Source organism: Melanaphis sacchari, unplaced genomic scaffold (assembly GCF_002803265.2).
Source record: "Melanaphis sacchari strain LSU unplaced genomic scaffold, SCAv2.0 Contig4_pilon_pilon, whole genome shotgun sequence".
NCBI classification, from domain to species: domain Eukaryota; kingdom Metazoa; phylum Arthropoda; class Insecta; order Hemiptera; family Aphididae; genus Melanaphis; species Melanaphis sacchari.
In genome coordinates, this window is record NW_020271335.1 from 10,136,711 (window position 1) to 10,160,705 (window position 23,995).

Below are 23,995 nucleotides of genomic sequence, written 5' to 3' on the forward strand. Positions count from 1 at the left end.
AAAAAAAAAAAAATGACCTAAATTGTTGCCTCTCCACTCTTCTCTTTTTGACAATGGGATTATGACAAATTTATTTTGTTGGTATATTTATATGAATTATTATATACAATTGATAATTGTGTGTTTTTAACTACATTAGTTTTTAATACACACTTCAGAAATTATGGAGACTATGCTATTTCAAAATTTCATTTCAAATAATGTGTCTTGATACAAGTTCTTATAAAAATTTCGAATTTACAAAATAATAATTGTTATGAAGATAATTCATTGAAGAAAATAACTATATTTTTCTATGTACGTTGATACCATTGTCGGACTATTGTGTACAGTTATATATAAATCAATAATGTGTAAAGTTGCGGTTAATGTTATTTCTAAAATATAAAAAAAAAAATAAAAAAAATTGTAAAAAAATAATTGGCTTTAAATATTTTAGTTTTAAACATTCTTTTGTTGATATCTGTATGTTTTAACCATAAATGTATACTAATCTTACCATATAAAAAATTAATTACCTGCCATGAGTGACCATTCTGGTGTATATGTTGTGGTAATTATGTTTAATTGGTCCTAATTATGCTCAGTGAGCAAAAACTGATAGATATTTACAAAACAGTTTTCAATTGTTTATTTTTATGTAATATGATTGTTAAAATTATGCCACATTATTTTGAAATATTAATTGAAACTTTTTCATAGTATTGAATATTAAATATTCTAATTTCTAACATTAAAAATAATATTTTGTTGTAGTTTATACTATTTAAAGTTCTCTGTATCACATTTTTGATTTAGGTTTTTATCAGCATACTCTGATGAAAATCATTATGCAATAAACATGCAAGTGATTACTTTCACCATATTGTAAAAGATATTGAAATCAAACGATATTACCTTACATGCAATACATTCATTACTTTGACACTAACGTGTAACTCGTGTAAGTAATACTTACCAAGTATATTAAATCGTCGACTGTCTTAACAATTACGTACCAATAGAAATTAGAATGCTATATTACACTTGGTTCAATTAAGATACTCGGCGGCAGACGCGCGCACTATCACGGTATGTCCACAGAGAGTTGTTACTGGTTTCGGTAGAACCAACAAACCAATGTTACTTCTGTTGCTTGACCAATACCTTATATAAATAGTGACCGCCAAATACTTTAAAATTGAACAGATATTATAATGATGAGTGATGAGTAGGGTCCCGATTTTTTTATAAATTTGCATGTTTTTTCTGAATAGTCCAAAAAATAGCTAGGTATGCTACAAGTTTGATTTTTAGTCAATAGATACTAAATATAAAGTTTTATTTTGCATATTTTGATATGTACTGTTTATTTCTGATTTTTACAATTTTTTCATTGCATATATACGGTTTTCGAATGCAAATATGTAATATTTTGCTTGTTTTAATTAAAATAACGTATTTTATAGTCTATGTAATTTGACAATATCGTTTTCCTATCTTATCTGACACATATATATCGGGACAACTGACAAGTAGTAATCTGTTATTGAGTAGATTTTAGTGAATCGTACACTTTCATGATCCGTGTGTGCATAACTTTCATTCGATTTAATTTATTTATACTTAATGAAAATAAAAGATTTTTTTGCATATTTGAATGATAATCAGTACATAAATGCATGCATATTTAATACATTTCTAGTGCATAAAAAAAAATTTGGCCATTATGATGGTTAATTTTATACATATATAATATTATGACAATATGAGTATGTATATAGTTATAGTATGTACTTTCTAGGATAATTCATTAGTCATTTAATATTCAATCTAAATTAAACGGTGTTTATAAATTATATTTGACAGTTCACTGGTATGTTTGTTTTAAATTCTAACTATGTCAGATTTATTGTAGGTGCTAAGGTATAACTATGAGGAGTGCAAATAATTTTTAATTATTGCTTATAAAAATAGGAATCTTATTTTTATTCTAGTTTTTTTTAGTTATTATCGTTGTAATCCTCTCTCACTCCATTCGCTTATTTACTACAATTAATATTATATTTTGTAATTTTTTGTTTCCATAATTTATAATATTATCATTAATATAAATATCTTGGCTATATTTAAAAAGTTAAAGAATCGAGATATGTACCTATCTATTAATTAAAAATTTTTGTTTTGAAAATAATACTTCAATTATTATTATAACGTTCAATATTTATAAACTAATAATTTAATTATTGATTAGATTGGGGAATTCTAGTCACGAACTCACGAGTATCACGACTTAAAATTTATTTAAATAAATGCTTAAACGTTTTCACATTTGAGCGCATGACGGCAACTAGGTAAATTGTAAATGAATGTGCTAAACTAAGACTGAACGTTCGTACCTATTATTATATTTTATACAATCGAATCGTGTGTGAACAATGAAGTAATGAACATTAAACATTAAACCGATTATTAACTAGTTACTGGTAAAGTCGGATAAGTATAAAACCGTAAGCAGTTCTCGCTGTAGCGAACTTGTCTAACAGCGCTCGAAGACATATTTAATGTGCGCCGCCGTAGTGCCATTAATTCATTTGATTATTCTGTGTTTCGTATAATTTTAACATTTTATTATTTTAAAAAATTGGGTACCTATAAACTATAAAGCTAAAATAAAAGTGAATAATAAAATCGAAATAAATCACGTGGTATTTAATAATTATCATTTATCATGTTGTCTAGGGTATTAATACTGAATAATTTGAATAGAATTTCCATGAACATAGACCTATAAACTAGAGTAAATAATTAAAGTTTAGAGGTCCATGTTCATGAGTGGATTTAGTATGAACGAAGGGCACAACAAGGGCATATCATAATTCATAGGCAACTCATCATCCACGACCAGTATGAGGACCATCTTATCAATAACTAGACCTTTATTATCAATGGAAAATTGAAAAACATTGATATTAAACTTGTTATTATGGATGGTGGAAACCAAGGTCATTAGATACTACATACTAGTATCTAAATAATAATATTAGGTGCCGGGTGGAAATGAATTTTGTTATCTCTAATTAGTATTCGGTATTTTCAATTTTGGCATTGGCGCATTATAAAAACTTCTGTTTCGTCTACTGTTAATCTGTTATATCTTATATAGTTTATAAGATCTGTCAGACCAGACGTGTTATTAGCTACTTTGAAATTTGAATAATGGTATGTCTTGTTCACTTTGTTAGTAGTTGATTTTAATTTAAAAAAATATTACATTGGGTTAAATCTTCATACAATTGAAATAAGAGTTGTTATTTTTAAATTATTTTTCAGTCTACGATTTTTGCAGCCCGACAATTTTCCACTTCGTCCGTTTGTAATCACATAATGAAACTGACCCGTCTGCGTGTAGTTGACAACAGTACAATTGGCAAGCAAGCGATGGCTGAAGGTAAACCCCCGCGTTGCATACACATTTATAATAAGAAAGGTATTGGCACAATTGGTGACAAAATATTGGTTGCTATCAAGGGTGAAAAAGTAAAAGCCATCATTGTAGGCTGCGTCAAGGAACAAAAACCCAATATTCCCAGGTTTGATAGCAACAATATAGTATTGATTGACGATAATGGCACACCACTTGGAACTCGTATTAATGTCCCCATTCCAATTGTTCTCAGAACTATATTAAAAGAAAAAACTTTCTCAAAAGGAGCTGATTACACTAAATTGTTGGCTATTGCTTCAAATTTTGTTTAAATATTAGTGTTAAGTATATATATATATATAAACTTAGTTGTATATTTTTCTATGTTATTTATGTACTGTGAGAATAAAAATGTATTAGAAGCTAAATTTTTTTTTTATCAAACATTTCCTTGTGGTTATAGTATGCTTCATATAATAGTTAATATGTGTTCAAGAAAATAAAAGTTGGACATGCATACACATTATTTCAGAAAAAAAATCTTTTTTATTGGGTGTCTGAGCACTGGTACACCAATTTACTCTACGCTTATGGATTACAGTATAATCAATTGTCATATTGCAACAATAAAATAAATGTATTTATTTAATTAAATTTATACACGGTTATCGAAGCAATCAGATTTTATATATTACTCGTAGAAAATGTATATACAATAAAAGTGTACATATACATTATCAATAGTTTTCAATTATCATGGTTATCAATAAATGTTTTTTTAAGCAACATGAAAATAATTCAAGGTTTAGTGTATATAAAATTTACCATTAACTGAAAACTGTTTTTAAACTGTTAACAATTAAAATGGTTTAAATTTTTATCATTTTTAATATATTGAAGCAAGTATTGAATTCTATCAGTTTCTATATTTTTATGGTAGTTAAAACAATGCTATAGTTATATTAATTGTTATGAGATTTAAAAATATTTGATTTTAAGTATTTCTATTAATTCTTTTATGAAATAAAAACAAAAAAACCTTCAAAATTACATTTTGTAATTTACAAATTTTAACAATTCTGTTTAATGAAGTTTTTAAAGTCAACATAATAAATATATATACATAAAAATGTAAATATTGGCTAGTAATAGAAAATATGCGTAACATGAATAATTATAAAAATAATAAAACAAAAATAATTTATTTAAAAATATAAAAATGTTTTCCAAACATAATATTACATACAAAATAAATGTATATTGAAAAAAAAAATTAATAATAATGTTGATCTTATTATTTTTAATAATTTTTTATACCACATTGAATTCAATTTCATATTGTTGGTCCAAACCAAGGTAACAATCTGACATCATATAGAAAGTCCAATTTAAATAACCTATAAAAATAAAAAGTAATACAAGATTCAAAATTATTATGCAATGTTGATAAATGTTAGGAAATAGATTTCAAAAACAATTGTAAAATTATTCACTTGGTTTTTCAGGTGTATTAAATGCTAATCTGCTAGAAGTTGTTCTATAGCGGTTATTAGTATGACGTTTTAGAGCTATCAGCTCCCATTGCTCTATAGAACCAAGAATCATAAACCAACCTACGTCCTTTGGTTTGGAAAATTTTGGTGCATATGCTTTTGATGGTATTAAACGATTGAGGACTTTTACCTCAGCAACTAATGTATACTCTGATCCAGCCATAATTTTCATTCTTTTACCATTCTCTACCAGTTTCTATAAAAATAAAAATATTATAGTTTTAATTTGATTCAACTAAAAAATGTAATAAATCTTAAAAAAAAAAATGTTCTATTACCTTTTGAACTTCTTCGCTATCAGACCAATTGCCTTGAATAAACAGATGGACTTCTACCACTGGCATATCTATGATAGTTTTATATACCTAAAAATTAAAATTAAATTAACAAAGCTTAAAAAATATTACTAGTTGGAATATTTTTAGTGAATTTTACTTTTTCGATTTCTTCATGTTCAAGTTGAGTTTTTAGCATAATCTCTTCAAACATTTTATAACTTTTAAGTGCTGTATTACATAGATGAGGTAAGCAAAGCAAAGGCAGCACTTGTGATGGTATTAAATGTTTTTCTACATTAGGTAAAGTGATTACAGGTGGGTCAGTGATCCATCGGGCTTGAATAATCATTTGCATTAGTTGCACTAATCTTAAACATGACACTAAGTAACCAGCTTCCGCACTGATATCTATCATTGCTTGTAGAATACGTATTGATTGATCTAATACTGACTTAAGATCAGTTATATAATCTGAACACGGCATTTTCAAATGGGAGAAATGTGCTTGAAGCAAAATCAATGTTTTGGTATGAGAAGATTCATACAAACGGCCGTCAATATCAAGAGGACATTGTTTGTCTAATTCACTGAATACAAAATAAGTGTTAAAAAAAAAAAAATTATATTTTTTTTTATTACTTACGTATTCATAAGATCTTCATTATGTCTAACTGGAAGTAAACTAAACTCCTCGGCATCAACTAAAACTTTTATTAAATCATTTATATCAAGTTCACTTTTAAGCCTCTCTTGAAAAGTTTTTACTGTTTTATGTTGTAAATAGTAATATGAAGCAATATGACCCAGTGGAGTAGATCTTACAGTTCGTTGATCCTAAATTGAAATGTGATTAAATGTTCTATTTTAAAAGTTCTATTAAAATAAATAAAAATATACTTCATCGATTTCCACACAGTAACTGGAATATAGAGTTCCAATACATCGTTCCACTAAATCAGAAAGAAATTTGTTAATAGAACTTTCTTCCAAGCTATGTAATCCATAATATTCTGGATTTTTCATCAATCTTTGTATAAGATAAGTCCAAGTCAAATATTCAATGGCATCTTGTTTAGTCTTAATAGTTCCAGCTACTATTTCAGCATTGAAATGGTCAGGTAATACATCTATTAAAGATGATTCAACAGGAAAAGGTTCATACAAAAATTTTTTATAAAAAGTTTTTTTTATATCATGGACCTGGAAACATAAATGTTTATTCATCAGTCATAACGCATAAAACTAACAAGTTGGTTAAATTTTTTTTATTCTTTATTTTTACCATGATTAGTGCTATTCCCATATTGTCATATTGAGGCCTTCCTGCTCTTCCCATCATTTGTAACACATCTGTAATTGGCATGTCAATATATCTTTTGAGCTTGCCATCATAAAATTCAGTACCTTTTACTATAACAAAGTGTGCTGGAAAATTAACACCCCATGCTAAAGTTGATGTAGCAATTAAAACCTTAAAACAAATAGAATAATTTTTATTATTTGCTTATATTTAAATAATAAGAAGATGTTGGTATCTTACTTGAATATGTTGGTTAATAAATAATTCTTCAACAATTTTACGGTCTTTATCTTGTAATCCTGCATGATGTAAACCTAAGCCAAAAGCAAGACAAAGCTTCAGGTTTGGATCTCTAACATTTTCGATGATTAGATCCATTTCCTACAAGATAATAATTTTAATTAAATTTTTATTCATAACAAAATAATAAATATTGTGCTACAATTTTATCTTACGTAATCACTTTTGCGAACCCACTGTTTAGGGTTATCTTCACCACCTAAATATGCAATCAGATCCAAAGCAGTTAGTCGAGTTTGTCTTCTAGATGACACAAAAATCATAACTGGTTGTGTTGGAGAGTGTTGTCTAATAGCTTGATAAATTGGTTTGTTCATGGTTGCCATTCTTGGACAATAATTTCGTCCAGCATAGCCACTAATGTGTACTTCTAGAGGAACCGGCCTGACAGATGGACGAAAGTTGTAAAGACCCATTTCCCCAATATGTAACCAAGCTGCAAGATCAGCAGCTGTTGACAGAGCAGTAGTCAAAGCTACAAGACGAGTATGTTGTCCTGTATGTGTTGATATAAAATTTAACCTAGAGATTATTATCTCTAACACTGGACCACGATCTTCACCCAAAAGATGGACTTCATCAAGTACTACTAAAGCCACTTGGCGAACATAGTTACGTGTTTGCCAACTACGAGAAACACCATCCCATTTTTCTGGAGTAGTGACAATAACTGATGAATTTGATATAGCTTTTATATCGGGCGTGACATCACCTAAAAAAAATAATTATTTAAAAATTAACTCAAAGAATTAAGTAAGTCAAATCAAATTTTAGAATTTTTTGTTAAAAAAAAAAAAGTGACTAAGATGGAATATTCAGGATTAAATTAATTGTTCTATGTATTACATATTTAATAATACCTGTTAATTCTACAACTGATTTTTTTAATTTATCTTCTAATCTAATTTTCCAATCATTCATTCGTTCTCTCACGAGTGCCTTTAATGGAGCTATGTATACTACCTAAAAACACAATGATATTATTTAACATGAGCAAATTATAATTTAAATTATCTAATTATTTATTACTTTTGCCTCTGGCTGTTCATTAAACACTCTGAACATGGCAATTTCAGCAGCTATTGTTTTACCAGATCCAGTAGGCGCTCCCAAAAGTACATTATTATCGGTATGATATAAACAGTGAAATATTTGTGTCTGTATTGGATTAAAGTGTGTAAAATTATATAAAGATTGATAACTCTGATTTTTAAGAGCAGATAGTGGTAATGGCTGAAGTTCCAATAAATCTAAAACACAATTTTTTTTTTTAATTAAAAAAAATGATTAAAACATTGTTGATTTATATACCTGTCACTGAAGCATGGCTATGTGGTATTATAAGATGCTGGAATGTTAATGGTGTAGTGAAAGTTGTACCTAACCATCTGTCTGAAGTACAATGAAGTATATATTGAGATGGTAATGGTTCAACTAAAGGTATGGTAAATATTAACTTTTGTGTTTCTTTTCTAATAACCTTAAAAACATAAACATAGTCTTAAGAAAATGCACAAGAAAGAAATTAATGGAAATAATGTTTTTTTCAATACCTGGTTTTTAGTGATAAGAAACTGTTCCCAATGGTATATCATATCTGTTTCTGGATCTTCGATCCAAATCCAAAATGCAACTGATGTTTTACCATGAAACCTATCATTCCATCTGAATTACAAAATAATACAACTTATTAATAAAAAAAAATAAGAACACAAATTTAATGAAACTTGTCATGTTACATACTCAAATTCTGGGAATAGTTCTAAATTTATCCTTAAAATAGTTCTAGTTATGGGTTGAATACTTTCAACAGCTTCAATATATGGAAGTTGCATAGCACACTTTTTGACAGCAGCACCTACATTCTGATTTCTAAGTAGTATCCCTAATTCTTTTGCGTTCATTTCTCGAATACGACTAAATGATAATTTTCTTTGTTCAATTTTATCTATAATTTCCCAAGGGAGAACATCAGAAAATTGTCGTAGTTCAGATTCAAAATCCCATTGAGTCATTTCAAACATTTGACAAATTTCCAATAATTTGGCAGACATCATAGCATTATTACGTCGTAACACCATGTCAAATAACGCACGTGCAATCCTTGTTGCATTCTATTAAAAATTTTTCTTTTACATATTTTAATTAAAAAATAACAGGTGTTTATATGAATTTTAAATTTACCTGCGAGATATATACCAGGTCAGATATTAATGAAAAAGATTTAGCTCTACCACGTGCTAGATATGTTTGTAAAAGTATATTAACTTTACCATTCACATTTACAGCTGAACTTTGACATTGAACATGACAATATTTACGAGACAATGTTTCCAACTCAATAACTTCATCATCACGAACCTTTAAAATATAATTTAAATTAATATGAATATAAATTATAATTTATGACATTAACTGTACTCTATCCAGAGAGAGAATGTACCCATTCTGGCATCCCACCCTAGTCAAACTGGTCTTGAGCGAGGATGCACAGAAAAAATAATTTTTATAAGGGTTGAGGCTTCTTCTCACACTGAACAGAGTACATATTTATTTATTATAATAAACCTTTAACTGATCAAATTCTTTTGCACTAGAAATCATTGATAAAATTTCTGACATATTCATAAAAGGCTTTAAACTTTGATTAAATATTTCAACACTGTCATAACTAATATAAAAATGACTAGCTGTGCGACCCATGTCTGTAAAATAAAATAAATATAATATAAATATAAATACACACTTAAAAAATAATTGAAGTTGGTTAATAATAAACCTGTAGATGAAAGATCTCCAGTTCTTTCATTGTAACGTAACATTTGTGCTCTATCTAAAGCCATTGCTGCATTAACAATAAACTCTTTTCTTTTGTTTACTAACATTGGATCTAACTGAAAGTAATAATCATAAAATATTTAAATAAAAATTACTTATACATAATATAAGACTGTTCATTTACTTCAACTTCTTCAAGCGATATGCCGTAAACGTGAGGATTTATACGCATTCTGACAAATAAATAAGTATAACTAAGCCACGTAACAGCTTCCTCGACATTTGATATTGTACCTAATACAACCTACAAATTAAAATAATACTATTAAGACCAGTGCTATTACAAAATTTTTAATTATTTGATTCATTGAAAATAGCTAAAACTTATTATATAATAATGCAAACCTCAGCATTCAAATTATTGACAAGATGTTGTACAAAACAACTTTCGATTGGTATTTGATTGGTAAGCAATGATAAATATTTGTGAAGTTTGGCATGTGGGGTGATAATCATTCCATGTCCAGAAGTATCAAATTGGGGTCTTCCAGCACGACCAAAAATTTGTAAAACATCAAGCATACCCAGATCAACAAATGTCCCATGTTTTGAGTCATATAATTCTGTTCCCTATAAATAATTTTATTTATTTATTTAAAATATGATAATATTCATAACAATTACAATATTTTATTTTTAACATTAAAATTAATGAAAATCCTATAGAAGTATATTGATTTTTCTTGAAAACAAAATAATGATAAATCTATAGGTTTATAATTTACCTTAATTATAACTGCATGAGCTGGAAGATTAACTCCCCATGCTAAAGTTGCTGTGCATACTAATACTTTAATAGCACCTTCAGAAAAGTACTTTTCAACAAGGTTTCTGTAAATACAGAAAAGGTAATTTTATTATGATTAGTCTAGACTTGTATGTCCTTAAAAACATTAAGAAACAATGCAATATGTATTTATGCACCAAAAAACTTTAAACACCTAAAATAAACTGTTTTATCTACCTTCTAAGTTGTAGATATTAACCATTTTTCTAAACTTCAATAAAGCTACAATACACTTAAAAAATATACATGTAAATTTATAAATTATTTACCTGTCAGATCTCAAAAGACCAGCATGATGAACAGAAAATCCACTATTTAATAATTCACTTAATTCTTTTGAATGACAACGCTCAAAAGCTTTTTTAGCTATACCTATTCTATTAGAATCTTGGGGTAAGAATGCAGTTTGATGATTTTTCTGGGTTGAAAGTTCCCTGAAAACATTAGCTGTTTTTATTGTAGCATTGCGAGCATGAACAAACACCATAACCTTAATACACAATAAACAAAAATTAAACTACTATATATTTATCAATATTACCAAATAAGCTTACCTGATGGCCTTTTTGTACCATTTCATATACTTTATCATAACAAATTATATCCATTTCTTGTGCCATTTTTATAGTTTTGCTGCCACGAACACCAATAAATGTTTGAACTAATGGTACTGGTCTAAATCGTCCATCAAAATAAAATAACCCTTTATAAAGATTGACTCTTAAGAAACGAGCTATGTCTTGATAGTTTGGTAATGTAGCAGATAAACCAACAATTCTAATCATGCTTTGAGAAGACTCTACTTGTCTTAAAGTACGTGCTACAAGAGCTTCAAGGACTGGACCACGATCACCATGTAATAAATGTACTTCATCTATAATTAATAGTTTAACTAAACTTGTTAACGCAATATCCCCTAAAATACAAACATATTAGTATTTATGATACATATAATATATATAAAATAAAAAAGCCTAACCAGTTCCTTTACGGGTAGCTACATCCCACTTCTCCGGAGTTGTAACTAATATTTGAGTATTGAGCATTTCTGTTTTAGTAAGTGACATGTCACCAGTAAATTCACGAACAGAAATCCCTAGGCTAGAAAGACGTTTAGAAAAATTTGCAGTCATTTCAGCAGCAAGAGCTTTCATTGGAGCTACATATACAATCTGAAACATAATATTAAAAAGTGAGAAAGGATATGATAATAAAGGTGAAAGTGTATACCTTAAATTCATTTTTATTTATTTCATTATTTTTTATGTGTTGTTTAATTTGATGGATTATAGTTAACAAAGCAACATTAGTCTTTCCAGCTCCAGTTGGAGCACATACTAGTAAATTTTCATTTGTATTATATGCTGCGTCAAAAACTACTGATTGTATTCTATTAAGATTAGTAATTCCATGAAATGCTTTCTGTCCAACCTTTAAATACAAAAATAAATGTAAGTTATACAATGTTTCATGACTAGCACACAATCAAATAACTTCATCAAGAGTTTTAATGGAAATCAATTCTTTTCCAACAGTCAGTTCTTGTGTCATTTTTGTAACTGGAATATAAACTTCTTCATGTGTTTTATGGTCTGTTCTTTTGGCTCCTGCAGGGATAACACATGACTCTCCAGATATGAAACCTATTTGATAAATATCATATTGTATAAAAACAAGAAATTAAAAAAAAAATTAAAAAAAAATACTTACAATTTGATACTTTTGATTCAAAATTCATATCATACACATGTGGGTATTTCTGAACTGAAGGAGCTTTTCTACTTTTCGGGTCAATAAACGTAGGAACATTTGCTGCACTTGTCCTTAAATGCAATAATCAACAATTTATATATTTAATTCATGGTTAAAGCAGATTAAGTCTAGTAATTTTTCTAACGTTTTAGAAACCATTTTTAAAATTTCTTCATCTGAATCTGAGTCATGACGGCGATTTAGTTTTTGGTAAGCCTTTTCTTCTTTTCTTAATTCCTTTCTAAGTAATTTATCTTCTTCAGTTTCAATAGTAATCATTTCCATATGTCTAGGTCTTTTTTCCATTTCTATTTAAATAATTAAAACAATTAAGAATTTATATTATATTAATATGCTATACTTTCATTTTCATACTTAAATTTGTTGAAAGCAAATTTTTTTTTTCATTTGTCATTAAACACTGTTTTAAAATATCTTTTCTGTGTTTTAAAAGTGTTTCAATGAGTGTAAGTCTAGTAAAGCCGAGTAGATTAAACAACTATAAAATAATGAAACAAAGTTAGTTTAAAATATAAAATTTAATAGATTTTTTGAAAAGTTATAGATACACTAGTTAAATTTAAATTTATATTGATTATGTATATAACTATATAATTAATATAATATTAATAGATAGTATGAATATTGATGTAGTGAAGTTTTTAATATGCAATAACAATTGATAAATGAATAATAAAAATTTAGCTTAGTTGTAACATTAAATATTATAATCAAATATTCAGAACTTTGAACATGTTCTGGTTAATTTGGTGCTAAACACACTTTTTTTTTACTATTCTTTACATAGATTTTTAGATTTTTTACTTTTAATTAAGGCAATCTAAATTTTTTATTCTTAATTTTTAATGTAAATATTTATATTTAAGTGAATTTAAGTTCTCGAAGCTTAAATAAAAAGTGTAGAGTACTTAAGTCTATATTATCTATCATTTGAGATTACACTACTTCAATGTAACTTTCCAATCATTTTCTATAATTATAATATTATCTTAATATTTTAAACATTATATATAATTAAAATACTATATTAGTTATTTTTATTAAAAAAAGTTTAAAAGTGTATTAACCTTTTTCTTAAATTTAAAAGTTTTAGCTTTTCAAAAATCATGTTTATGGAATCAACTATTATAATCATTGTTTATTTGTTTATTTTAAAATTTAAACAATGAAAAGATTATAATATGATAGATGCTAGATATTATGAATAGTATTATATAATACATTTATTGTTTAGAACAAAAAATAAAATTTTCACTTCAAAACACAAAATAACTTTAGTAAGACTTAGAATCAGTTAAATGAAAATTTCCCACAGCCACCTAATGCCCAAGGAAAAACTCAATTTGATCCGCTCGTAGTGTACAAGACACCACAAAACACATAATAATTGAATGCCGAGTATATATCAACCACCTGAATAATTTACATGCTTCCTGAATCAACAGCCGAAATACTTAATAACTATCCTCGGTCAATCACAAGCATCTTTTAAATTCATTACCGCTACCGCCTCTAGTCTACAACCTAAAATTTAACAATTCAAAATTAAAGTTTTTAAGAATTATTTTACTATGCGAACAGTGAGTTGTCTACACTGATTTTTATCAATTTTATTTAGCAGAAATCTGAAATTTATACATCGTGATACTAACTGTGATAAAAGTATAGACCCTTTAATATTAGATCTATGGATATTGGATAGTAGTACCATCATATTTATAAATCACTGAATAATTATAAATACTTAAAAGTAAAAAATTGGATGTAATTATAATTTAATATTTTATATTTAATGCACAAAACACAAAATTGTAAACAAATACACTATACAGTAAGTTATCACCACAAACTACAACATACTATTTTTTTAAGATTAGATGCAAGTGCTTACTGATTATTTGATAATTTTTGTTTTGATGAATTGTGATCGTAAATTTTAATTTTAAAGTTCATTGTCTTATAATAACTTTTGTACTGAGTGAAATTATTAGAAAAAATGAATATAAATATGAAGAAACTGACATTAAATGTTATACCTGGAATGTCTTTGTCTAGTATAAAACAATTTGCTAGCATTGAAACAGGTATGTTACAAAAGGACTTTTACTTGTTGTTTAATGGAAAAATTTTAAATGACGATACTGTTCAAAATGGTATTGTTTATATTGTACCTCGGGTAATGGGTGGCAAGGGAGGATTTGGTTCAATGCTACGAGCAATTGGTGCACAAATTGAAAAAACAACAAATCGTGAAGCTTGTCGAGATTTAAGCGGACGTCGATTACGTGATATAAATGAAGAAAAACGAGTTAAAGATTTTTTAGCCAAAGGAGGTCCTAGTACAGAAGATCCTGAAGAGCGCAAAAAACGAAAATTACAACGCCTATGTCAAGCACCCAAAACAGAATTTAAAGATGAACATTATGAAAAGCAAATGTCTGAAATGACAGAATCTGTATCAGATGCAATAGAGTGTGGTTTCAAAGCAGGCACATCGGAAATTCCAATCAAGAAAAAAATTAAATCCAAGGGATATTTTGATTCCGATTTGGATACAGATAGTAGCTGTGATGAATTAGATGAAGAAAAAGTGTCTATTGAGTCAACAAAAAAAGAACAATCAAATAAAGAACTAAAAGAAACAGAAAATGTTAATAAACGTAAAAGTTTAGATTTAGAATACACTGATACTGTTACAAAAAAAAAGATTAAAGTTTAACAATTAAAAAAAAATATATGTATATTATTAAATTAACAGATAATGTTTAATGTTAATTAACATTAAAAATGATTAATTTTTGTTAAGATATATAAATATAGATTTTCAAAAAAAAATAATTTTGAATTTATATTTTTAATGATTGTCTATAGGTATTATTGTAAACTTAAATAATATATAGATTAATTAATGGTTTATTTTTAATCATATTAAGGGAACATATCTAGTTATTTAAGATAAGTTTATAAATTTAATTGATTATGTCTAATACTATTTATGTACAAAATAAACTTATAATTTTAATTCTAAGCAAAGGGCAATTTTGTTATTATCCTATTTTTGGTAATATATTCAATTCAATTTAAGAAACATACTAGAAAGGGACCGGTTTTTATCGGACAGTAGTAGTCAGCATCACCTAATTTCCCCACCCAGCAAATTAACTGTATATCAACTATGTAGTGAAGTTATGCTTCTGCAAACGAATTGGCTATCAAGTACGTATCTTAATTTAAACAAAGTATAAAAGTGTTTAAAAAATTTTAATAAGCAACATTTAAGTTTAAAGATCAGATATAAATTAAGGATGTTAATTCAAGACAGCATTTTAAAAATCTAAGTTATCAAAGAAAAATAAACATATAAAAAGAATTTAAAAGGGAGATTTTAACTAATTTTTTCTCCAAAACATTTTTATGTATAAATATCAAATTTTAAATCTCAATTTGTCGATAGAAGACCCAGGTCTGAATTAAGCAGTAAGAAGTCTAGACTACAGCTTATAGAACCATAAATGATCATTGATTTAAGGGCACCATTCAATCATTTTTAATCTATATCATACAAAAATAAGTTAAAAATAATATCCTATTATATGTATAGTTCAAATTTTTTCAAGAACTATGAGGTACAGTAAATGTTAATTCGTAACCTATTTAAGCTAAAACAAAAATTAAGCTAATAATAATAATGTAAGAATCTAATCAGATATTTATTTTATTTAACAATCATTTTTCTGATACATAGAATTTTATGAAATTTAATATTTTTAAAATTTATTTAAAATTATTTTTTTATATTATATTAATTTAATTCTATGTTTATAATAATAAATAAATTATAAAATCGCTTACTTCATCTTGAAGTTCAGTATCAGATTTTTGAGTTGAAAGCAGATCTATGATATTAGTATAATAATCTTCATCTGAAACGCCTAAATCTATTGATGAGGTTTTAGTAATCTGTTTCAATAGCCAAGCTTTACCAAACTAAAAAAAAAATAAAAATAATATTTAAACTGTTCAACAAACTAACTTATTGACTATGAAGATAATTTCTAAAATATTGGGATGATGGAATTCATCTTAAAATAAATACTAATATTTTTAATATGTAAATTATTGTAAAATAAAAAAAGTAAGTCAATTTACATTTGGAGATCTATGATTTATTCTTTCTTCTTCGTTATAAGCCATGGAGAATAACTTAGAAGTCTTTGAATCGTAGTTCAGAATAGGTAACTTATCAAAATTTGGAGGTACCCATTTGGAGTTTAATTTATAACGTATTATATCAACAACCAAAGAATTCTGAACTTGGTTTTGATTTTCTTCATTATTAACTTTATGATCATCAAGCTTCTCCCAAAGTGTTTTCAATTGCTTCAAACTTTTTTCGTTCATCAACTGTTCTACTTCTTTAACCAACTGTGAAATTTAAATAAAATTATATTCTTATAAAATAGGCAAATTAATAAATTAAAAATTACTTTGTATATTTGATCTGCGTTATTATTTGATACTTTTCCAAACATACTTTTAAGTTCTAAAATATGTTTCATTAATAGTCCAGAAACGCCAATAAACAATTTGAAAAAAAACAAAACTGATGAACTCAATATTTCTGGTTGTTCATCTTTTGCTAGAAAATTAATAACATTTAGAATGTGAAAAATGTGTTATTGCTAAAAAAGAGCATAATATTGTATAAGAAAAATTCAATTTTTTTTACAAGATTATGAAATGTTATAAAAAGCTAAAAATACTTAATTATTTTAAAATGAATAATTATGTTAAAATATTGGTATGTTATTAATAATAACTACATTACTTAATACTTACAAAGTTCTTGTGCTATTCCATACAACATATGCAAATTCTTCATAATAATATCGTTTTTAGTTTCATTGATAACATTGCAAAGTTCATTAAATGTAAGGAATCTGAAAATTAAATCCATATTAAATATAATGAATTGTCATAACTTAATAACATTAAATGTATACAAATTACAGAAAGTCATAAAACTAATCTATAAAACATATTGACAGAATACAAAGTATAGGTATTAGGTGTTTGGTTTGTTCACTTCTGAGTAAAGTTGTGGTATATCTAATGAATAAAATTTAAAATTAAAAAATAAAATATTTTGAGCAATTAAAATGTACTATTTTTCTAACATTTCTTAAAAACTGTACAATTTTAAATTATTTTTCCATACATGCGTTAAAGTAAAAATTATGTTTTCATAGATTTTTAATTAGTAAATGGTGTTATTTGAATGTTGTAATATACTAATTTTCATCAAAAGCATATATAGACTAACACAATTGAAAAATAAAGATTACTAGGTACTATGTATTTAAAACTTAATTTTAATTAATAAGTAATTAAGTAAAAACCTAATATACCTTTATACATAAAAATTAAATATTAATAAAAATAATTACTTTTGAAATTTATTTTCTTCTTCATCTTTTTGTTTTTTAATAACATTAAAGTTATAATTCCAAATGTTAATTGGTTCCATATATTCTGTAATATCGTTGTTTAAATATACACGAATAGATCTTGAATATCTAGGTAGACTAATGTCAATGTGCTTACGCACATCAACTTTTACTTTTGCCATAGTTAAGTAAATGATTATCAGACCACCTATTTTAAAATAAAATTAATATTTAAATATTTGTATACTGAGAACTGTATTTTTAAAAGTGTTCTAATATTTTATCATACTTGACTTAAAGAGTTTGACAATTTCATCAACACAATATATTATATTAATTAATAAAAAAATTAATAACTACATACACACAAACATGAAAAATAAAACAGCTAATAATTTCAAATCTATTAACAGGCTTTATTTTTTTGAACGAAATTCAAAAATACTATTAAATGAATAATGATCGCTATTATACCTATTCAATACCTATTATATTATAGAGCCATGAGTGCATATATTGACATAATAATATATTTAAAATAATTCTTATCACTACCCAACTTCAACCATTTAAAGATAAGAAGATGAGAGAATTTGGTTTGAATTACTTTTTATCATAGTCCGTTGTTTGGATTGTACCCACAGATATATATATATATATCTGTAATTGTATTTACAAGCCATAGCTATAGATAACATCTAACTATCTTTAATCGTGTCACGAATCAAATTAATAAGATAATATATTATTGTAGTTTGTAGTTTATGGATTGTAAAATGATTGTATAATATATTCAAAATCTTTAAGTACCTAGTTTCCCACAGATCACATTTTAATCTGTGTAATGTATAGATACCCCGATTGACTTGATTTAAGTTAATCAAGGTAAATGTTAAATGGCAAATACTAAATAGTAAATACAGATTACGAAATTACAGCTGGTGTTAGGACTGTTAGGAGGACATGACTATATAATTTGAAGTAAGTGGTAATAATAATTACAGTTATCGTGGTTTATACCAGCATCAGCATGACGATAATATTATCAATAATCAAATGCGCAGTTTTGATTATTTTTAACTAATTTTTCTTGCTGTTGTATAAATGTATAATTACTTCGTAAATATTTAATTTAATTTTTTATTATGTAGTCGTCTTATTTGATCTCGTGCTTAAAGTAATAGGATATGAAATCCATTAATGAATGTAAATAGATAACATTGATCTCATATAAATCAAGAGGTACCTGTGCATTGAAGATTCTGGAGAACAAAGGTTTTTGAATTAATACCATACAGTATTATAGTCTATTATACTTTGACCTCCTATCATTATGTCCTTTGTTTTTTTTCTTTTGCAACATTCTAAAATAATTGTCAGTTTCATTTATTTTCTTAGTACTTTTTCTCTGTGATTTGAAATAGATTTTATTTTATGCTATTGTATGTTCTATTGTATTACAATTTCTTATATCTAATTATTACTATTTTTAGACACAATTATGCCTGAAACTGGATATCAAGTTCTTAGTTCTGAAAGAGAAGAAGAAGTTCATTTCCAGTTTACTCCTAATGTAGCTAGAAGTGAGTGTTCTAAAATATTTACATTTAATTTGAAGGAGATGCATAGTTATAATAATTATAGAACTGTTTATTAAATATAAACTATAATATCTGCATGTTATAATAATTTATTATTAATGTGATATTATATATTGTTTTAGACCGATGGAATCATATAGAAGACTTAGATACATTTTTTACAAGAATCTATCTTTATCATCAAAGACATGGATTTATTTGTCTAATTCTTCAATCGGCATTAGATCTTTTGCAAGTGATATTCTTGTTGGTGTTTTCTTTATTTCTGTTTTATTGTATTGACTATCCAGTACTTTTCAGGTATGATTTTATTTAAGTTATTATAATGACTGTTATTTAAATAATATCTCCAACAAGTCTATTTTGATAAAATTTTTTATTCAAAATATTATTAAACTACTCTATTATATCAATAAGGTATTTTAAGCTATAACATTTTAGGTTTGATGTTAATACTGCTAGTATAAGCCATAAATTTAAATTGTATTATTATATAATTGTAACAATTGCGAACAATAATCTGCAAACATCACATTATAATTTATAAATGGTGAGTCCAAAATTTTATCACCTTTATTTGACTTCAGTAATAATTTAACTTTAATAATAATATAAAATTAAATTAAATTTCCCTGTATAAAATCAATCTTGATTTAAATCTACAAACCCTGTTTCCTAAAATCTAATTGATTTTGGTATCTGTTATTATTTTACTGAATTAAAATGTTTTTATAATTAAAAGGATAATTCTGTGAATGTTATAATTACTTTCTAAATGGTTAAACAATAAAATACTGATTTAATACATTTATATTTATTATTAATTTTAAATCTTATTCAATATTTAGAGACAAACCAGCTGATTCAAACAGAGTAATAAATGGTACTGATAAAGTACGTTTATCTGATGTTATTCTGCCTGCATCAAAATGTACTAGCAAGTTTACAATTTTCACATATCTATATATGATACCACTATTAATGTTTGCTCTTTTCCGACTCATGAAAGTGTTCAATGTTGCTTATCATTATGCTGATATCAAAGCATTTTATAATGTTGCTCTTCATATACCTGATGTGAGATTATTAAAATAGTATCTTTCAGAATGTTAAAAAAAATTTTAATTAATCATATTCTAGAAAGAGTTACAAAACTACACTTGGCGAGAAATTATCCACAAAGTAATAGAAGCACAAAAAGAACAAAATATGTGTATACATAAACTTGATCTTACAGAACTTGACATTTATCAACGTATTTTAAGGTGACTTGAGCATATTTTTAGTATTTTTTTTTAAATAATTTAATACCTATCTAATTACTTTTTTTTTATTATTTGTTAGAACAAAAAACTACTTAATTGCTCTTGTGAATAAATCTGTGCTTCCTACACATTTTAACATACCATTTCTTGGTGATGTAATCTATTTTTCTAATGGAATGAAGTACAATTTAAATTTGTTGCTTTTCTGTGAGTAATTAAACAAAATAAATATATTTGAATAATCTAATTAAAAGTATGTTCTATTTTGTTTTACAAAGTTAATATTTATGTTATATACTTATACATGTATATTATAAAATAGTAAGTATAACATATAAAGAGTTGTATACAAATAACATATAGGTCCTTTATTAGTTATACAATATAACAGGAAAGCTCATCAAGTAAAATAGCTTACCATATGTATAAAACTCTAAAATGTTAATTTTGTGTTTTCATGTTTTGAATACATTTATTTTTATATATTTTCAAGTACTTGCAATACATTTTTGTCATACTAATTTTTAGGTTGTTATTTTATAAATAAAATATTACATTATTAATTGTTTATTTTAAAGATCTAAATATTTATTATTATTATTATTATTATTATAAATAATTGTGTAAGCTGTAAAGTACTCTAGATTATTTAAAAAATTATCTTTTAAAATATATATTTATATATATATTTTAGTAACAATATTAATTTCAGGGGGTCCATGGTCACCATTTGAAAATAATTGGCATCTGAAACCAGATTATAAACAACCTGGAAAGCGTTTGGAGTTGGCACAGTCAATGCGTAAAACTATTAGTTGGGTTGCTTTAATTAATGTATTGCTATCTCCAGTAATTTTTACTTGGCAATTAATTTACAAATTGTGTGACAATGCTCAAGTAAGATATTTAGTTTTAAAATATTATTCTTAACGTTTTAAATTTGTTGTATTAATTAGATGGTAAAAAATGAACCAAGTGTACTTAGTATTCGGATGTGGTCCTTATATTCAAAAATATATTTGCGTCACTTCAACGAACTAGACCACGAGCTCAGTGCCCGACTTAGTCGTGCATATGTGCCTGCAGCTAAATATTTACAAAGTTTTGCAGCGCCTGTTAGCGTTATAATCGCAAAGTATGGTTTAATTTCAAAATTAATTATTAAAAAATTAAAAATTTGTAATATCTTATTTGAATTTTAGGAATACAATGTTTTTCACAAGTGCTATCATGGTACCAATACTTGCACTAACTGTGTATGATGACAGTATTTTATCAATTGAACACATGATAACTATATTGAGTGGATTATCACTATTATTTTTGATTTGTCGGTTAGTTTAAAATGTTTAAATACATTAATATCATAACTAATAATTTAATTTTTAATAAATAATTGATTTTATAATTTTAGAAGTCTTGTTGATGATGATAAGGAAATTGTTTGTCAAGAATCATTAATGACTGCTATATTGACTGAAGTTCATTACCTACCAGATTCATGGGTTGGGAAAGCACATACACAACAAGTCAGTAATCAGTTTTCTCAAATTTTCCCATTCAAAGCTGTAAGTACTGAATATATTATATTAAATATTTAAATTCAGTATGTAAGAGATTTTTATTTTCAGAATTATTTGTTTAACGAATTAATTTCACCATTAGTCACACCATTTATACTGTTTTTCTGGCTTCGTCCTAGATCTTTGGAAATTGTAGATTTTTATCGTAATTATACTGCAGAAGTAGCAGGAGTTGGTGATGTATGTGCTTTTTCTATGATGAATTTACGGAAAAATGGTAACCCTGCTTGGCGTTCTCCTGGCCCTTCATCGCCTGGTACCCCTACAGCAAAATTGCCTCAAATAGATCAAGCTGAAGATGGGAAAGTAGAAATGTCTCTTCTCAGTTTCTCTGTACGGAATCCTACTTGGGATCCAGTGGATATTGAAGCTAAAGAGTTTGTTGATGAAATAATTGCTAAGACGCGTCAAAAATATTCATCCACTAGCAATTCTATAATAAATCCTGTAATTTTTTAATTGAATATTCATTATTATTGATTTTATAATATTTATATAATAATTTTTATTAATAATTTTTTTTAGTTTCAAAATCATGATATGATTGGTAGTACATTACATATTGCAGAAATACCTTCCTGTTTAATTGGGCTTGATCAGAGCACACGATTGTTGCATAAAGAAGGGTATATTATTTTTTTAAATTCATTAGTTATTTTATTTTAACAATAATTTTTTGATTATTTAGTTTAACTGGTCGACCAAACCGAATCAATAGTAGTTCTGTAATGTGCTCATCAATATTTTCTTCATCTGACTATTTAACTTCAATAGAAGTAAATCAAAGTGCATTGCTTTTACATAGCATTCATAGAAAGTAATAATATATTTATTAAATTATTAAATGAGTAATTATACTTACATCTGTTGTACTTTTTTAGACAACTTGAAGAACGAGGCAATCATGCAAGCACTTCAGTTTCTCAATCTGTTCTTAAAACTAACACCAATTTACAAGAACGAACTCCTTTGCTAAAACCAGTTGCTAGGATTATCTGATTGTATTTAATAAGAACCTCAAAATTGCTGTGATATTAATTAAGGTGTAGTAATATTCTTTTCCAATATTTTTGAGATTATATTCAATATTTCAAGGAACTGTTTTTATTGGTATGACTATTTTTAAGAAACTGAGATTTTATTGTGTGACACTAGTTTTTTTTTACAATAAGCTTTGTAATTATATGTTGTTTTTTTTTAATATAGTTATTTCATAATTTTTAATCCCGATTTTGCCCAATTGTTATAATTGAAATATAATCAATATTATAATATAGTTTTTATGTTAAATGATTGCTTAATCTGTAATAAAAAAAATTCGAAACTGTTCATCTTAATATTTTCTGTAATCAAAATTGTCTTGAGGGATAATATGTTTCATTTTTATTCTTTTTTTTCTTAACTCATGCTCTCATTTATATTCAGACAACTAATGTACCTACTACAACTTCCATTAGCTTCTGTTCATGATATTTTTACTTAATCAAACTATTTTCTGTCTATCTATTTCTCCTCTTGTCTTCCCTTCCCTACCACTCTATCTTTTTCTATATCTTCTAACCTTTCATTCTATATAATTTTAATGGGAAGGATTGTAATGCAAATTTTAAGCTAATTTTTACGTACTACTTATAATTTATAGCATATATACGATATGCTATCGGGCTATAATTTAATTTTTCTAAGTTTTAATGCTATAATATGCCAATTGCCTACATTAATTCAGCTAGCATGGAACAAGAATAAAATTAATTTCGTTTTGTAAAGTGTAAATCCATAGCCTGATATCTCCAAACTGTTATAATAGTATTGATAATAGGTGAATGCTAGAACGAGGTTAATATAAATAAAATTATAAATTATA

The 23,995-nt window shown here is 26.1% G+C and overlaps 4 protein-coding genes across 7 annotated transcripts; 3 read left to right on the forward strand and 1 right to left on the reverse strand.

Moving 5' to 3' along the window:
- The first annotated feature begins 2,993 nt into the window (after positions 1-2,993).
- LOC112599028 (39S ribosomal protein L14, mitochondrial) lies at positions 2,994-3,795 on the forward strand. Its single transcript, XM_025345732.1, has 2 exons — positions 2,994-3,201; positions 3,313-3,795. The coding sequence occupies exons 1-2, from the start codon at positions 3,199-3,201 to the stop codon at positions 3,736-3,738; spliced, it is 429 nt and encodes a 142-aa protein (XP_025201517.1). The 5' UTR covers positions 2,994-3,198; the 3' UTR covers positions 3,739-3,795.
- An 876-nt stretch (positions 3,796-4,671) lies between these two features.
- LOC112599062 (activating signal cointegrator 1 complex subunit 3) lies at positions 4,672-18,065 on the reverse strand. Of its 2 annotated transcripts, XM_025345780.1 has the most exons (34): positions 17,972-18,065; positions 17,683-17,890; positions 17,075-17,175; positions 16,723-16,874; positions 16,385-16,660; positions 16,088-16,222; positions 12,590-12,713; positions 12,360-12,522; positions 12,173-12,285; positions 11,957-12,105; positions 11,693-11,893; positions 11,442-11,634; positions 11,017-11,378; positions 10,732-10,952; positions 10,401-10,506; positions 10,021-10,245; positions 9,800-9,919; positions 9,617-9,731; positions 9,406-9,542; positions 9,022-9,198; positions 8,581-8,951; positions 8,391-8,502; positions 8,149-8,317; positions 7,867-8,087; positions 7,698-7,800; positions 6,993-7,549; positions 6,778-6,918; positions 6,520-6,708; positions 6,135-6,437; positions 5,881-6,071; positions 5,395-5,824; positions 5,238-5,324; positions 4,900-5,155; positions 4,718-4,803 (listed from the first exon to the last, which is right to left on the reverse strand). In XM_025345780.1, the coding sequence occupies exons 2-34, from the start codon at positions 17,862-17,864 to the stop codon at positions 4,718-4,720; spliced, it is 6,468 nt and encodes a 2,155-aa protein (XP_025201565.1). In that variant the 5' UTR covers positions 17,865-17,890; positions 17,972-18,065. The 2 variants fall into 2 exon arrangements, with proteins under 2 accessions (XP_025201566.1, XP_025201565.1); XM_025345781.1 differs by lacking the exon at positions 17,972-18,065 and having other exon boundaries at positions 4,672-4,803; positions 17,683-17,864.
- On the forward strand, positions 14,227-14,990 carry LOC112599064 (replication stress response regulator SDE2). Its single transcript, XM_025345785.1, has one exon. It carries the CDS (start codon positions 14,232-14,234, stop codon positions 14,952-14,954), a length of 723 nt encoding a protein of 240 aa, XP_025201570.1. The 5' UTR covers positions 14,227-14,231; the 3' UTR covers positions 14,955-14,990.
- Positions 18,066-18,408: 343 nt separating the features above from the next.
- On the forward strand, positions 18,409-23,356 carry LOC112599063 (autophagy-related protein 9A). 3 transcript variants are annotated; one of them, XM_025345783.1, is made up of 15 exons: positions 18,409-18,663; positions 18,834-18,957; positions 19,176-19,265; positions 19,406-19,583; positions 20,132-20,360; positions 20,424-20,548; positions 20,628-20,755; positions 21,261-21,445; positions 21,505-21,683; positions 21,751-21,882; positions 21,963-22,116; positions 22,180-22,578; positions 22,657-22,757; positions 22,820-22,948; positions 23,013-23,356. In XM_025345783.1, the coding sequence occupies exons 3-15, from the start codon at positions 19,184-19,186 to the stop codon at positions 23,128-23,130; spliced, it is 2,139 nt and encodes a 712-aa protein (XP_025201568.1). In that variant the 5' UTR covers positions 18,409-18,663; positions 18,834-18,957; positions 19,176-19,183; the 3' UTR covers positions 23,131-23,356. The 3 variants fall into 3 exon arrangements, with proteins under 3 accessions (XP_025201568.1, XP_025201569.1, XP_025201567.1); XM_025345784.1 differs by lacking the exon at positions 18,834-18,957; XM_025345782.1 differs by lacking the exon at positions 18,409-18,663 and having other exon boundaries at positions 18,749-18,957.
- The last annotated feature ends 639 nt before the right edge of the window (positions 23,357-23,995 follow it).

What these genes read in the sequence shown, in the direction of transcription:
- LOC112599064 (XM_025345785.1), top strand. Translation starts at nt 14,232, where the DNA reads ATGAATATAAATATGAAGAAACTGACATTAAATGTTATACCTGGAATG.
- LOC112599063 (XM_025345783.1), top strand. Translation starts at nt 19,184, where the DNA reads ATGCCTGAAACTGGATATCAAGTTCTTAGTTCTGAAAGAGAAGAAGAA. An exon ending in TTTAAATTTGTTGCTTTTCT is followed by an intron (nt 20,756 to 21,260) that starts GTGAGTAATTAA and finishes TATTAATTTCAG; the next exon opens with GGGGTCCATGGTCACCATTT. An exon ending in GCAATTCTATAATAAATCCT is followed by an intron (nt 22,579 to 22,656) that starts GTAATTTTTTAA and finishes AATTTTTTTTAG; the next exon opens with TTTCAAAATCATGATATGAT.
- LOC112599062 (XM_025345781.1), bottom strand. Translation starts at nt 17,864, where the DNA reads ATGGCAAAAGTAAAAGTTGATGTGCGTAAGCACATTGACATTAGTCTA. An exon ending in TGAATCAAAAGTATCAAATT is followed by an intron (nt 12,106 to 12,172) that starts GTAAGTATTTTT and finishes TTTATCAAATAG; the next exon opens with GTTTCATATCTGGAGAGTCA. An exon ending in TTATTAACCAACATATTCAA is followed by an intron (nt 6,709 to 6,777) that starts GTAAGATACCAA and finishes ATTTGTTTTAAG; the next exon opens with GTTTTAATTGCTACATCAAC.